The following is a 17,713-nucleotide window of genomic DNA, read 5'->3' on the forward strand; positions in this document are numbered from 1 at the left end:
AATCTATTCTTTGTGCTGAAGAGCTGTGGAAGATTATCCCTCTTTAGGTGAGCTATGGAAGGTCTTCAATTTATAGAAGAGCTGTCGAATGTCTTCTATCTTTAGAAGAGCTGCTGAAGATTTCCTATGCATAGACAGGCTAGTGGAAGTTTTTCTCCCTATAGAGGAGCTTTGGAAGTGTTTCTCCCTACAGGATTGCTTTGGGAGGTCTTCTCTATATAGGGGAACAGAGTTTTTTTGCCTACAGGAGAGCTGTAGACGGCCTTTCATGTATAGAATACCTTCTTTCTAATGACTGTGGAAGGTAATTTCTTTACAGGAGATCTTCTCTTTGGATAAAGTTACAAAAAGGTATTTTATTGATCTCTTGCAGGTCTCCTCCCTACACCAGCAACCTCTTGAAATCTGATGCATATTTATAGGTCCACTTTAGCAACATTTTTTATGTGTAGACATGCTTGTGGAAGCTTTTCTTCCTATAGAGGAGCTCTGGAAGTTTTTCTCCCCATAGGATATCTTTGGGAGGTCTTCTTTATATAGGGGAGCAGAGGTTTTTTTGCCTACAGGAGAGCAGTAGGCCGCCTTCCATCTATAGAAGACCTTCTTTCTAATGACTGTGGAAGGTATTTTCTTTACAGAAGAGCTCCTGTTTTTATTGATCTAGTATTTTATTGATCTCTTGCAGATCTCTTCCCTACAATCAAAAACCTCTTGAAATCTGATGCATATTTATAGGTCCACTTGCTAGCTCCATCTTTTTTTTATCAAAAAACTTGGTAAACATTAAAGTTTTGCTGCCCTTATCTTCATACTTATCCTCCATCAACTTCTGATACCTCTTGTTTGTACAACTCTCTTCGCTGGTTTTCCATTTTCTGTCATTGCATTTTATGCAAATGACTTCATTTTATGTCTGTCAGTCATTCGGTCGTTGAGTTTGTTTTGTTTTCTGCATTTCTCTCTCTCTCTCTTTGCTCTGTTCATAAAGTTGCCGGAGCAGAAGCGTTTGTAGTGGATAGTAGAAGGTCCTTGATTATTATACAAGCTGTTATGATATTAAGTATTTTCGTTAATACTGCCATCACACACGCAGACACACACCTGTATGTAGGTGTGTAGATGTGGTGCAATAATGTTAAACATTATTTTACCGTAATGATTTTTGTAGAATAGACAAAAAAATGGTGGAAGTTGGGTGACAACAGTGGTTCCGGATCCAGTGGCAGTATTTAAAATTGAATTTAATATTTAATTTTTTTTTGGATTGTCTTAATTATCTCCTATGATATAGAAGCTCTAGGAATATCATTAAGTTACAGATGAATTTTTAAATTACTGAACATCTGTTGAAGGAATTGGTTGGTGTGTGATGCATACTTTTAGGCGCGCTAATCTCAATTTGTTCAGTGGGCCGCAAATAGCGATTATTTGAAACCCGGAAGGAAGATAAGATAAATTCTTAGGCCCAAGAAGAATTGGACAGATGTTTCTAGGAACTTATAATCTCTATATGAGGGAGAACTGTTTCTATCTTGAAGCTCTTATTTAAAGGGGTAGATATGTAAATTCTTGGTGTAAATTTGATTTGAATAAATCGGGAGGAAATAGTTAACTTGAACTTGCGAAAACTTATCGAAATAGCAGATTTCTCAATCGAAGCTTTATGACAAAAAATATCTCAATAATAAGTTATGACCCATAGGTTTTTTTCACAGACTACGATGGTCTCCCTTGTCTAATCAGGTTGTGAAACCTCTATGATTTGGATGAGTCAGCAAATTTACCACCAATGGAAAAAATGTTGCCAATATCGATATGGGTTGGGGTATTTTATTCACCAATTGCTAGAGAACTCTTGCAGTGAATATCATAATCTTTAATGCCCAAAAGTATGCACTGAGTATGCCAAACGTTATAATTAAACAATATAACAATTGAAGTATAGATGGCGTTGCTATATAATATAGTTGCATATCTGAAACTATTTTCTAAGTTTTGATAATACGATATTCGAAGTTAGTAAGGCACCCAAGAATAAAACGTTCCATTTTTTAATCCTAATAAAATTATAATGCACAAAAATGTAAAAGAAAAACAGAACTAAAATTGAAGTGTAGATGGCGTCTGGTCTGGCTGAGCAAATTTTTTTAAGTTTCATGACTTCTGGCTTAATTTTTTTATATTTTCGTGTTGTAACAGAATTTGGTCATTAAACTCAGTATAAACCATGACTAACAAGCATTAAGAAAAAACATTACAAATGTAGGCATAGATGGCGCATTGTTCTCTCCATAGAAGAGCTGTAGAAGGTCTTCTATCTACAGGAGAGCTGTGAAAGATCTTCCATCATTAGAAGAGCTGTAGAAGGTCTTCTATCCTTAGAAGAACTGTGGAACCTATTCTTTCTACAGAAGAGATATAGATGGCGCTTCTTCTCAGATATGATACACATCAAAAATCGTATTCTATGTTGTAAATTGAAGGTAGCCTTGAAAAGTGTTGAGGGCATTTAAAGTGAAAATGTCGGAATTCGAAAAAAAACATCAGAAATCAGGAAAACCCCCACAACAAAAGTAATAGCTGATATGGTGACATAACATATTTTTCCTATACCATCGCCATCTATCAATGAAATGTCCCATATGTATATATTATATGTCTTTGATCAATACACAAAAATTTGTACCCATTCGGGTATTTAAGACATCAAAAATATACAGTATGCGAAAAAACATCAGAATGGAAACTAATTAATTAAAGTATAGATGGCGTTTCTTATACCATATATTTTTACGAGTATTACTGTGAGCATTCTGTTCGAATTTGTGAAATATCCTATCACCTAATGACCTAAAATTCTTTATTTTATTTAGCGCCTAAAAGTAGGCCTTATACATGAAACGTTTTTAGAGGACATTGCTGAAATTGAGGTATAGATGGAACTTGATAATTTCTTTTCACCGTTGTTACACTTTTGGATAAAATGTCATTAGATATTTTTTGAAAAAATCATATAAAAAATTCACAACAAAAATCCGACATCATCTTCATTATTGTCTCTATAAACTGTACAATAGAATTTATTTTCTTTGATACAAAAAATCAAAGGTCAGAAGCTAAAAATATCCCTCAATAAAAAAAAATGAATTTCGCAACAGGCACTACAGGGTGAGTCAAAAAAAAAAACTGCAACAAAGTCAAAAGCCATACTTTTCTTCATTTTTTTTTTTAATTTTATTGAATGAAAACAAAAAATGTTGGAAATAGCATCAAATTTTAGAATAAGTTTAGATTCCTTCGAATTGGTCACCTTTGGCACGAATTATGGCCTTCAAACGGCCAATGAAACCGTCACAAACTGCCTGAATGTTGTTCTGCGGTATATTGCCCCATACCCGGCGAAGCGCTTGCTTGTGGGTGATCGACACTTTGATATTTTTTTGTGTCAACCTTGCTTTCCAAAATGCTCCAGACACAAAAGTCCAACGGATTGGTATCCGGAGATTTTGGTGGCCATTGTGCGCTGGAAATGAAGCGAGGAACCTCATTTTGTAACCATTCTTGGGTGGCGAGGAACCTCATTTTGTAACCATTCTTGGGTGGCGCGTACTGAGTGCGATGGTGTTGAGTCCTCTTGTAATGTCCAAGGCCCAAATGTTTGCCCACGGCTTTAATACACCCTTCGCGACAATATTCGCCATTTATTCTGATGCCACATTCGATTAATACGAGCGGAGAGCGACCATCGGCTGTTATGGCGGCCCACACCATCACCATGGCCGGCTCTTGAGTTCTGGTGACCAACCGAAAGTGCACATATTCAGCTGACCTCTTTGGTAAGTAAACACGATCATTTTGTTTGTTTACAAACAGCTGGAGAAAACCAAATTCGGCGGTTCACCACTTTCGGCCAAGCGAAGCATCTCTTTAGCTCTTTTGAGTCTATTTTCTTTCTGTTGCGGTGTAGGTCATTGCACTTTTTGGAATTTTAATGGCTTTACCCCGAGCTCATTTTTCAATATTTGCCGAATGGAATATTGCGATATGTTCAGCTCACGAAACTCCATCACGAATAACTTTTTTTTCTGGAAAATTCTCACCAAAATGCTTTTTGTACGGTTGTAAACAATATAATGAGCTGTCAGTGGAATAATTTTAACAGCTCTCGGAAGAATGGCTTAGAAATGACAGCAGTCTGAAATTGGTTGCAGTTTTTTCATCTCAACTTCAACAGAAATTGATATTCGATCGACATTCGACATTCTTTCCAATATAGTGCCTAAAATTATGCTTCATCCATCATTGATATGAATGCCTCACACTAATCAGCTGACATACTTATCATTATGTGGTGCATACTTTTAGGCGCCAAAAAATAAATGATCTCTTTCCAAATTCGATTTTTAAAATCACTGTGCCCCATTTCAGCTGCTGACGAAAAAAAACCGAATGTAAACGCTAAAGACCAACTTGAATTTTTTGCTGTAGTTTTTTTTTTGGTTTTCTTTTCTTCGTTTTTTGTTTTGTTTCTGAAGAAAGACGACGGACCAAACGATTTGACATAGAAACATTTGCATAACACTTTAAAGCAGGTGAATGCGTGTCTATGGCATTTGTAGGCGGTGTGCTGGTGTGTGTGCAGGTCCTAAGTTTATAGTATTCAAGCTTCGTCACCAAATTTGTGACAAAGCTAAGCGGACCGAATAGTGCCAACTATGGATAACAATGGATTTGTGCCACGACGTCGTCAGATACCTTGCCATGGAGCTGGGCAAAAAAAAGAACCCAGAGATTTTCAACACCGACCTGAGGCTTGTCGTCTACATGGCTAAAGAAGAAAACAGCTCTTTGTCTATTCTAACTGCCTGCCTGCTTGGTTGGCTGGCTGTCTGTCCGTAGGTTTGTTGTTGTCGCTCAGTGTTTTTGTCATCCATTTAAAAGGTATCACCGTTGATGTTGCTGCAGCTACTACCGCTGCTGCCTTTGCTATTTGTCTGCATATTCTTCCTGCCATTGTTTGGTATAAATGTCACCTCCCTTAAAGATAGCTAGCTTGCTGGATGACTGGCTGGCTGGTTGACAGACTACCTGCCTGGATGGTTGGCTGACTGGTCCAACTTGTCTGTTGTGCTGCTGTTGGCACAAAAATCTGTCTGCCTAAGTAATTCACCAAGGAAGGTGTTGTCGGTGTTTGGTGTCGCCTAAAAACAGGGCAGCGGGGTTACCCATTTGCCGAATCCACAAAACGATGGAACTTGCCGCATTTGTGAGTTGGGTATGGGTTTGAGATCGTCGTTTTTGGGGTTTTACGTTTTCGGTTGGGTTGTCCGGGGGCGGGGATTTTTGTCTAATAGCATAGAAATGGGGAGGGCAGGGCAGGCATTTTATTTTCATTTAGGGAGAGAGATACACAGGTACAGGTGTAAGTTCCTTCATCATCAACGTATATCTCAGGCTGAACTGCTGTTGTTTGGTCGGTCCGTTGTTTAGTATCTCTGCCTGCCTGACAGCCAACCAGCCATTCAGCCACCCGCTATATGTTTATGGCCCTACTGCATTCCTTCTTCTTCTATTTTTCCTTGTTGTTGTTGTTGTCTAAAAGGAGGTTTGTTGTACATCAAGTATCATTAAATGAAGTGGGTTTCTGCCTTCAGTGATAAGAGCCCTTGGCAAAAGTTCCAAACCAAAAGTGCATTTCGTGAGTTTTTATCCTTCATTACTATTATATATTTCACTTTCGTGTCCTTTTGTTTAAGGAACACTCTATTCTTGCCATATAGACGACATGCATTCCAACACACACACGCACACACATACCCATGTGTTCTATGCCCACCAAACATTTATGTTGTACCTACTTCTACGAGCAGAAGAAGCAACACCAAGACGAACATTACAATGAATCAAAAGTAGAAGAAAAATCTCAGAGGTCTTCACCTACAAGACACAACCTCAACTTATGTGGAAACAACAAAAAACAACAACAACATATTACAAGAACAAGAAAAACACAAACAGAAGAAGAAACAAAAAACATTGCACACGCATATCAGCCTTGTGTTGAATATCTTCCAGGAGCGACGTGTGCCCTGATTTTAAAGGGTATCATGTAATTCGATTAGGTTTTTCATTTTTTTGTTTGTGGTGGAAGGAGGGATGGTCGTAGAATTTTAAATAATTGAAAGGCATTAAATTTTTACGGCTTATTTCGTTTGGGAGAATATTTTTCTGGCATCGTTAAAGGCCTTATTGAGTACACCAGCTGTGCCATATGCCAAGTGTGATGCATACTTTTAGGCGCCAAGTATTTAAAATTCGGTAAAATATTTTCAATTTGGTATCCAGATTATTTTATACCCTCCACCATAGTATGGAGGGCATATTAAGTTTGTCATTCCGTTTGTAACACCTCGAAATATACATTTTAGACCCCTCAATGTCGATTTTGCAATGTCCGTCCCTCTGTCCGTCTGTGGAAATCACTCTAGCCTCCGAACCAAATGAAGTAGGTTGATAAAATTTTACTCAAATGTGTACTATATCTGCAGGACATTTGGTATTGAAAATAGGCCATGTAGGTCCACGTCTTCGTATAGCCCCCATTTAACGGTACCTCCCGATATTCGGTATTTTGATGATTTTAGCGAAATTATTCACGGGAATTGGTTCAAATTTGGTATTTGAAGTTCGAAATGGATAGTACAGCCTATGACAGAAAATTGTCTGTGCAGGTCCACGTCTTCGTATAGCCCACACATAACGATACGTCCCGGATTCGGTATTTTGATGATTTTAGCGACATTATTTACCGGATCTATGTCAAATTTGGTATTTGAAGTTTGTTACAGATACTACAGCATAAAACAGAAAATGGGCCATGTAGATCCACGTTTTCGTATAGCCCCCATATAACGGTACCTCACGATATTCGGTATTTTGATGATTTTAGCGACATTATTTACCGGAACTATTTCAAATTTGGTATTTGAAGTTCGTAATGGATGCTACAGCCTGTGACAGAAAATTGTCTGTGCATGTCCACGTCTTCGTATAGGCCCCATATAACGGTACTTCCCGATTATCGGTATTTTGATGATTTTAGCGACATTATTTTCCGGAATTGTTTCAAATTTGGTATTCGAAGTTCGTAATGGATACTACAGCCTAAGACAGAAAATTGTCTGTACAGGTCCACGTCTTCGTATAGCCCCCATATAACGGTACCTCCCGATATTCGGTATTTTGATGATTATAGCGACATTATTTACCGGAAGTGTTTCAAAATTAATATTTAAAGTTCGTAATAGATGCTACGGCTTGAGACAGAAAATGGGCCATGTAGGTCCACGTCTTCGTATAGCCCCCACATTACGGTACGCCCCGATAACCGGTAGTTTGATGATTTTAGCGACATTATTTACCGGAAGTGTTTCAAATTTGGTATTTGAAGTTCGTAATAGATACTACGGCTTAAGGCAGAAAATGGACCATGTGGGTCCACGTCTTCGTATAGCCCCCATATAACGGTACCTCCCGATATTCGGTATTTTGATGATTATAGCGACATTATTTACCGAAATTGTTTCAAATTTCGCATTTGAAGTTCGTAATGGATATTACAGCCTATGACAGAAAATTGTCTGGGTAGATCCACGTTTTATAACCACCACGGCACCCCCTATATTCGGGAGTTTGGTGATTTTAGCTACATTATAAACAGATTTTTTCTTCGCAGTTTCGCATTTGAATATTGTAATAGCTTGTGACAAAAGTTGCCTATGCAGGTCCACGTCGTCGTATAGACTCTAATATACGGCTACATTAGGTATTTTCAAGATATTAACAAAATTTTTAACGGATTTTATTTTTTTGAAAATTGTTAAATTTGTACCAAATGGTGGAGGGTATTTATTTTACATTTTACAGCTTGTTTTTCTGTTTGGATATTGTCGCCCCAGAATAAGAGGTGGATTTCAGATCTGTTAAGAGACAAACGTAGACTTTTTTAAGATTTTCTTAGAATACCTCAAGACGATGATTGTGGGCTTAAGCTTGGATTTTCAAGATTTATTTCATGGATCCTTAAGTGTTTTTATACCCTACACCACATAGTGGTAAGGGTATTAAGTCTTTGTGCATTTGTTTGTAACATGGAGAAGGAAGCGAGATAGACCCATAGTTACAATTGAGGGTCTTCATAGAATCATTTTCTGAGTCAATTTATGCATATCAGTCTCTATGTCCGTCCGTCTGTCTGTCCATGTATTCTTGTGAACAAAAATGCAGGTCACATTTATTATCCGACGGAGATGAAATTTTCCAAACAATATTTCTTTGGGCCAAGGACGAACCCTATTGAAATTGGTGATAATCGGATCAGATTTGGATATAGCTCCGATATATATCTTCAACCAATTTCGGGTTAATTGAGCACCAAATGGCCAATATCAGTCGGAATGATCTGTATTTTGGCACATCCGACCGAATTTAGTCTAGAAGCAATTACATCTAATTTGGAGAAAATCGGTTCAGATACAGCTATAGCTCCCATATATATGTGTCATCCGATTTGGTTTTTAGGTCCCTCACATTCGTAATATACATTCGACAACAATGATATTTGGTTCCAGATATCTTATAGAGCTCGGAAATACCTCTGTCAAATTATATCAAGATCAGTTCAGATTTGGATATAGCTCCCATATATAACTTTGACCGATTTCGGGTTAATTGTGCACCAAATGGCCAATTATTATCCAAAATTCCTGAATTTGGCACATCCGACCGAGTTAAGTCTTGAAGCAAGTACATCAAATCTGATAAAAATCGGTTCAGATATAGCTATAGCTCCCATATATGTGTTTCATCCGATTTGGTTTTTCAGTTCCTCACATTCGAAATATGCATTCGACAGCAATGATATTTGGTACCAGATATCTTATAGAGCTCGGAAATACTTCTGCCAAATTTTTTCAATATCGGTTCAGATTTGGATATAGATCCCATATATATTTTCAACCGATTTCAGGTTAATTGTGCACCAAATTTTCAATATCAGTCCAAATGATCTGAATACTGGTACATCCGATCGAATTCAGTCTAGAAGCAAGTACATCAAATTTGATGAAAATCGGATCAGATATAACTATAGCTCCCATATACATATATTTCATCCGACTTGGTGTTTAAGTCCCTCACATTCGTAATATGCATTTGACAACAATGATATTTGGTACCAGACATCCGATGCAGCCCAGAAATACCTCTATCAAATTTTATCAAGATCGGATCAGATTTGAATGTAGCGGGATAATTGAGTACCAAATGGCCAAAATCAGTCCGAATGATCTGAATTTTGGCACATCCGACAGAATTCAGTATAGAAGCAAGTATGTACATCAAATTTGACGAAAATCGGTTCAGATATAGCTATAGCTCCCATATATATGTTTCATCCGATTTGGTGTTTAAGTCCATCACATTCGTAATAGGCACTCGACAAGAATGATATTTGGTTCCAGATATCTGATAGAGCTTTGAAATACTTCTGGCAAATTTTATCAATATCGGTTCAGATTTGGATATAGCTCCCATACACATGGTGAGATAAAAAAGAAAACTGCTACAAAGTCAAACGCCATAAGTTTTACATTTTTTTTTTAATTTTAAATGTGCGGTGCTGATGTTTTTTTTTGCCCATTCCCGGCGAAGCGATTGCTTGAGGTGATCGACACTTTGGTATTTTTTAGTGGCAAATTGCTTTCCAAAATACCTCAGACAGACACAATAGTCTAACGGATTGGTATCCGGTGATTTTGGTGGCCATTGTGCGATGGAAATGAAGCGATGAACCTCATTTTGTAACCATTCTTGGGTGGTCCATGCTGAGTGCGATGGTGCTGAGTCGTGTTGGAATGTCCAATGTCTGTGGTCAAAATTTTTGCCAAAGGCTTTAATACACCCTCCAGAATATTTTCACGATAATATTCGGCATTTATTCTGATGGCATGGTTGATTAATGCGAGTGGAGAGCGACCATCGGCTGTTATGGCGGCCACACAATCACCATGACTGGCGCTTGAGTTCTAGTGGCCAACGGAAGGTGCACATTTTCAGCTGACCTCTTTGACAAGCAGACACGATTATTTTGTTTGTTTACAAACTGCTGGACAACGAAAGTTTTTTCATCGGAGACGGAGAAAACCAAATTCTGCAGTACACCATTTTCGGCCAAGCGAAGCAACTCTTTAGCTCTTTTGAGGCTATTTTCTTGCACTTTTTGGATTTTCAATGGCTTTACCCCGAGCTCATTTTTCAATTTTTGCCGAATGGAATATTGCGATATATTCAGCTCAGCAGCCATTTTTCGGCCACTGCAACGCGGGTTTCGATCAAGTCGCTTTTTTACTTTTCGAACCATTTCTGCTGATGTTGCTGTTTTCTTCCCTCCACTTTCTTGACGTCGCTACTGGCTACTCTATCAGTATCACGGTAACGAGCGATGGTACGAGACACAAAAGATTTATTCACATTTAAATGCTGGAGTGCTATAACGATAGCCACTTGTGGTTCTCCAGCCAAAAATAAAGAAATCACACTATCACGCTTGAATTCCATCAGGAATAACTTTTTTTCTGGAAAATTCTCATCAAAATGCTTTTGTACGCTTGTAAACAATATAATGAGCTGTCAGTGGAATAATTTTAACAGCTGTCGGACGAGTGGCTTAGAAATGGCAGCAGTTTGAAATTGGTTGCAATTTTTTCATCTCACGATGCATACCCTCTCCATCCATATGATTGGGGGTATAAAATAGAAATTTTCGCCACTTTCGTAAACATATTAAATGTGTGCATAACTGTATCTTTAAATCTGGAACTTGATTACCCCTCGTTGGGCGCCATTAAACTCTAGCATTTGGGCGAAATATCTCACAAAAAGTTTTGCTGGTATACTGTTTGCTGGGATATTGCATTTTGGGTTTGATATGCTATGAAGTATATTAAGAATTTTAAATGGCCTTGGAAGTTGTTTGCCCCACGTTGGGCGCCATTTAACCATAAAGTTTCTCAAAAGATCAGAAAGTTAATCAAATCCCTGTGGAAGTGTTGCAACCCCATTATTGATTTCATTCTTACAATTTTATATCAGAATCTTGGATTGTAGTAATTGACTCACATTGGGCGCCACTTGACCATAGTTCCCATATGATCTTACAACTCCTCAAAGTCCCCAATCAGTTTGCTATCTTTGCTTTCTTTTCGAATTGGCGATATTTCGACATTTTCACCCTCAACGTCCTTTAACGTTTTAAAAAAAAATATTCCCCTACGCCCCTGAACAATTTGTAAATATTTGCATACAAACATATCTCCCCAAAGACACGCTGACACATACATTACCACACTCACCTATGCACACCAGAAGTATGGGGCCAAAACACTTTACAGACAATTGAGTTGAGACACTTAGACAAGTCCGAAAAAGCCACCAACCATGTGAGAGAAGCAACAAAAAACGATGATGATGATGATGAACAAAAAAAAAAAAAAAATCACTTGACAGACAGGGACAATGGTGTTAAGCTTCTCCAGAGCCCAAAATCCCACCCTCCCAAACACCCTCCATAGAAAAGGAGAAAAAAAACCCCGACAACAATAGCAAGTGTCCAAGGACCTTTTGGAGAATTGAAAATAGTAAAACAGTTTTTGGTTAAGTTTTAAAAATGACATGTGGAGGCTAGGTGAAGTGGGTGGAGGAAGGTGAGATTTTTAAAACCCTGGAAATCTAAATCACAATGATTGTGGTATTTGTTTGTTTTTGTCTTTTTTCTGTCGTAGGGATTGCTAACATTTCTAAGGGTAGCAAAAAACAAAAACTTTTGGGTTTTGGGTGCTAGTTGTGTTTTTGTTGTTGTTGTGGATGAATTGGTCGGCAGTTGGTGCACCCGGTGCGAATGTGAATTGGAGGCCATAGATGTTAAATAATAATGAGATGTAAACTAAACTAAATTAGAAAACATGGGAAAACATACAACAACCACAAATGAGTAATGGAATGCCGATATACCAAACACACACACACGCAAGGGTATAAAAATATAACACACACACACCCACACATATGAAACATGAACATGATGTTGTAGGTTTGTTTTCTCTTTTTTTCTAATTTTTGATTTGGGTTCTTCTCTGTTCTTTGTAAATAAGTTATGATTATGGTTTTCTAGATTTGTTACCCCTTTTTTTTGATTGCTTCCCCAAATTGCCCCTAAGACTATGACCTCGTTTGCAATTGAGTATGGGGAAAGGGGGAAAGGATGGTGTAGGGTATTTCAATTCCTTTTTCCCCTCTTTCCCCCCTCATGTGTGTACATCTAAAAAGTGTCAACGGTCCACAACATTGAACAGTGAGCGGGTGACGTTTGGTTTGGGGGGCGGGGGAGGTTTGCCTTGACTTACCTGTTCCGCAGTTTTCAATAAATTCTCTATTTCAAAACTACTTGTGCGTGATGTGGGCTTGGTGCCGGCACCCGGTACCAAACCAGTTACCGGTGGATCCACAAATGAGGGTGCTGGCGAACTTTCAGCCTCCGGAGAATACAAGTCTTTGCCAGTACCGTCTGTAAAGAAAGTTAAGAAAAAACGGAAGAACATTTTGAGAAATCTTAAAAATATGCGTCTGAATTGTATAACGGAAATCAATAATAAAAAGAAGCCATTGATCGTTATCCCAGATTGGGCGTCATTGAACCATAAGACAGATACTGCACTATGCCTCCCAATTATGTTTCTATGCTCCATACGTTGTAATCATATCTAGATCGAAATATTTTATGAAATACATTAAAAATTAACTATGGCAATTTGTCGGCCCACGTCGAGCGCCACTTGATCACTTGTTTTACTTATGAAAAATTCCACTTGCAATCCTAGAACTGAACTTAAAACTGTAGATATATATTGAATATTGCATATACAGATCATTCTTACCCCTAATTCGATCTTCTGCATAGAGTTTAACGGAAATGAACGAAAAGGTATTTTCTCTCTGAAAATAATACCTTCAAAGCGAGATGGCCTCCTTACCGAAAAGAATTTGAGGTCATTTTGTGTAGAGGAACCTTATGTCTTTTATAAGACATCTTAAGCCCTTCTTTTATACATGGCATTAATGACCTATAATAGGACTGGAGAGGTCTTCATAAGGAGATCTTTAACGATGACCTATCGATCTTCTCTTTATTTAGAAAAATTGAAGGACATATCCTTTTGAATATCTTGAGAACTTCTTTAATTGAAATCCTGAAGGTCTTCCTCCATAGACATAACTACGATTTATAAGACATGAAAAATCTTTCATTATACACCCTTATGTATTTAGCTCTTTTCTATTAAAATTTCGTTGACATTCTTTGACGACACTCAAGAAGCCTTGTGGAGATATTCCTCTATAATGGACTTGAAGCGCTTAATTTTTGGAATATCATTACTTTTTTTTTTTTGGAGAAGATAATCTTTATTTCTTCTTAAAGCTCAAATTTTCCTAAAAAGAACCAAGAGTTTTTTTCTATAAAGGCTAGTTGATGGAAGATATTTGAGGTATCTTTTTTATAGAAGACCAGAGGGAAATCTTATTTTTTGGAAGATCTTTAGGAATTAAGATAAGGGATTAAAAGAATACGATCCCAAAAACTACTTTATGAAATTCTTTCTCTGTCGGAGATATGGAGAATGTTTTATTCTTTGGAAGATCTTAAGTAAGTGTTCTTCTTAAAAAGACTTGAAAGAAGTCGTATTCTATGGGAAACCTTAAGGAAGTTTTCTTCGATAGAAGTCTTTTTCTCCAGAAGATTTTAGGACAGCTTCGGCCGAAGACTTATGCCTTTTTTCTATTGAAGGACTGTTTGTCTTCTTCCACAGAAGGCCAGAAAAGTCGTCCTTTATAAAAACCTAAAGTTCTTTTTTATAGAAGATGTGACGACTATCATGAAAAGAACACATGGATGCACTTCTTATTGTAGAAAACATGATCGTCTTCTTTTACAGTATAACTGTAGGTCTTCTTCTATATAAGACTTGATTCCGAAGCACAGAAGACCTAATGGTATTTTGTCCCTGTATGGTCTGCTGGTGTTCTTCCATAGAAGAACCGAGAGTTTTTGTTTTTCATTAAAGAACTGATGGTCTTCTTCTATCAAAGACTTTACTGTCTTCATCAATTCAACATCTGGGGATCTTCTATAGAATACTTGCATACCTTCTTCCGTAGAAGTTCTGACAGTTTTCTTTCATAGAAGACAAAATGGTCCTCTTCTACAAAAGATCTGAAGATATTTTTGTTCTATAGAAGTTTTAACATTTTTCTTAATGTGAGGTGTTTTTCATACAATTCTTCCACAAAAGACCTGAAGTTCTTTTTGTTCTATAGTAGCCTTAATTATTTTCGTTTCTAGAGGTCTACAAGATGAACTGTTTGTTGGGAAAAGTAAAGTGTAGGCGTGTATGGTATAGTCTTCTTCCTTAAAAGATCGATTGGTCTTCATCTGTAGGAAACCTAAAGGTTTTCTTTCATATCAAACTCGGTGGCCTTCTTCTATAGACAACGTTCTTTTTTTGAATATCTGAAGGTCTTTTATAAAAGACCTAATCGTCTGACTTTTTAAGACCTGTTGTGGGAAACCTGATGGACTTTTTCAACAAAGGGCTTTAGGGGGTTTCCTTAGAAAATGATTTAAAGTTCGTAAGATGAAAAATTTCTTACGAAGGTCCACGCCTTCTCATAGACCCCATATAACGATATCTCCCGATATTCGGTAATTTGATGATTTTAGCGAGACTTTTTCCCAGAATTGTTTCAACTTTTGTAGTTGACGTTCGTAATGGATACTACAGCCTATGACAGAAAATTGCCTATACAGGTACACGTCTTCGTATAGCCCTCACCTGCCGACATTCGGTATTTTGGTGATTACTCAGCGGAATTTCGTATTCGTAAGTTCGGAATAGGTATTACAGCCTATAACAAGAAATTACTTATGAAGGACAACGTCTTCGCATAGGTCCCATATAAGAGGTTTCATTTTTTAGAAATTTTTTAAGTTCCTTCACAATGGTGGAGTGTATTAAACGTTTGGCCCGGCCGATATTAGCTGCTTTTTTACTTGTTTTTTGATCGTTTTACTTTATAAAAAATGTGATGAATTTCTATAGCAATTATAAAACTGAGATCAGAGAGTGAGTCCCATTCATAGACTATTACAATTGGTTTTATGTCTAATTTAAACTCTCTTTTTTGTTGGCGGAATCGAACTTTACCTTTTACCTTCTTGTTTTCTTATTTTTGTGTACTTGTTGGCATGGAGATTTGAACCAGTAACCATAGGCTTGGTAGATGTATGGTAAAAGCAAGTTATTTTACATTCTAAACTTTTTAGGAATAATTCATTATTTTCCAGCTTACTGGTAATAGGGAGGTGATGCAGTCGTCATTATATTTTTGGGTTACTGGTAATGCAGAGGGTATGTAGTTATCATGAGAGCGGCACATATGAACAAAAAAGAATCGTGGAAAAATCCTGACTGTCAGGGCAGCACCTTCTTTTATGGTTGACCAGAAAGCCTGTTTCTTTGGAAGATCGCCTCTATGAAAATCGAATATTCCTTCTTCTGTGAAGATGGAAGAGATTTTCTCTCACGGAAGTCCAAAATAATTCAATCTACAAAACAGGATTTTTCGTCTCTTTATTATAACCGAAATCGAAGTTTTTCCTAATGGAGAGGGAGGTACTTCCTTGGGAGATAAATGTTCCTTCTTCTGTGAAGGTGGAAAAAATTTTCTTTCAAGGAAGTCCAGAACAATTTCCTCTACAAATCAGAACATTCGTCTCTTCATTATAACCAAAAGAGAGGGTTTTTTCCTAACGGAGAGGGAGACACTTCCTTGGGAAGTAAATGTGTTTTTTACCTGGAACCAGGAATGATCAGGAATAGCACCCTCAATCTAAGGATATGTCAGTCGATGTTCGATTTGATTATGTTGAGAAGTCTAAAGGCTAATTTTTGAAAATTACAAATCGGGTTTCGGTTTTTATACCCTCCACCATACTATGGAGGATATATTAACTTTGTCATTCCGTTTGTAACTCCTCGAAATACTCATGTCAGACACAACAAAGTATATATATTATTGATCAGCATAAAATTCTAAGTCGAGTTAGCGATATCCGTCCTTCTGTCTGTCTGTCCGTCTGTCTGTTGTAATCACGCTATCTTTCGAACGAAGGCTAAAATTTTGCACACATGTTTCTTTTTCCAGTAGTCAGGTTAAGTTCGTAAATGGACCATGTAGGTCCACGTTTTCATATAGCCCCCATATAACGGCACCTCCCAATATTCGGTATTTTGATGGTTTTAGCGTCATTATTCACCGGAATTGTTTCAAATTACGTATTTAGAGTTCGTCTTTGACAGAGAATTGTCTATGCAGGTCCAGGTCTTAGTATAGGCCCCATATATCAGTACTTCCCTATATACAGTATTTTGACAAGTTTATGTACAATACCCACCGAAATTATTTAAGATGTCGTATTTGAAGTTCGAAATGGATACTACAGCCTAAGACAGAAAATTATCTGTGCAGGTCCATGTCTTCGTATAGGCCTCATATAACGGTACCTCCCAATATTCGGTATTTTTACAAGTTTAGGTACAATACCCACCGAAATTGTTTAAGATGTCGTATTTGAACTTCGTAATGGATGCTACAGCCTGTGAGAGAAAATTGTCTATGCAGGATCAGGTCTTCGTAAAGCTCCGATATAACGTACCACCCTATATACGCAATTTTGATGATTTTAGCTACATTAATCGCCGTTTATTTCAAGTTTCAAATTTGAATATGGTATTGGCTTATGACAAACAATACCTATGTAGGTCCACGTCGAATAGACAGACGGCTATATGCGGTATTTTTAAAATTTTAACAGATGTTTTTAAGGAATTTATTTTTTGAAAATTTCTAAATTCGTTCCAAATGGTAGAGGGTTTTTAAAGTTCGGCCCGGCCGAACTTACTGCTTTTTAACTTGTTAAATCACAGATTTTATGAGACAGGGCAAGGGTCAATGCGCCTTAGCTTCGATTGTCTATTCCCTCAATAACGTCCATTACAAAATAAAAAAAATCGGACTTAGAAGGTCTAACATTCTAAATTCAAGATAATGCCGACTTTGATTTGCAAAGTTAAAAATCAAGTTTTATTTAATTGGACCTCATAGAAAGGACAAAAGGTCGTGCTTTCTGTTGAAAGCTAAAATAGTAAAAACTTAAATCCCTACTACCATCTCATCATCTCTCTTCGGACAGGCATGTCACCCCGCTTCCATATGGTAACATGTGATAACCCCACTCATCTCTGGGTAGTTCCGGAAAATAACTTTTGTTTACCTTCACATCAAATCTGCGATATGAATCTAATGGCATATCTAACGTGCAGAGAGGTGAAAATCATCGCTCACGAATTTCACATGAATCCCATTATGTGTGGCGGAATATTAAATTCCCGCAAATAAAAATTTTGAATGAATAAAACCCCTACAACAACAACTTTTAATGACTCGTCGTGTTGTTGTTGTTGTTGTTGCTGTTGACCCGCTGATGTCCATTCACCTGCCAAATGTTAATTTTCGTGTGGCTGTTGCTGCTCCTACGGAT

At 37.4% G+C, this 17,713-nt stretch overlaps 1 protein-coding gene across 9 annotated transcripts in view; it reads right to left on the bottom strand.

The window, feature by feature from the left end:
* The window catches only part of LOC101894603 (protein still life, isoforms C/SIF type 2), a 287,508-nt gene that overhangs the window by 26,067 nt on the left and 243,728 nt on the right, over positions 1-17,713 (bottom strand). For all 9 annotated transcript variants that reach the window (XM_059119542.1, XM_059119545.1, XM_059119543.1 and 6 more), the window contains one exon: positions 12,462-12,622. In XM_059119542.1, the coding sequence (XP_058975525.1) occupies positions 12,462-12,622 (161 nt within the window). The remainder of the gene's footprint in view (positions 1-12,461; positions 12,623-17,713) is intronic.

The sequence above is a fragment of the Musca domestica genome, unplaced genomic scaffold (genome assembly GCF_030504385.1).
Source record: "Musca domestica strain aabys unplaced genomic scaffold, Musca_domestica.polishedcontigs.V.1.1 15, whole genome shotgun sequence".
NCBI lineage: Eukaryota > Metazoa > Arthropoda > Insecta > Diptera > Muscidae > Musca > Musca domestica.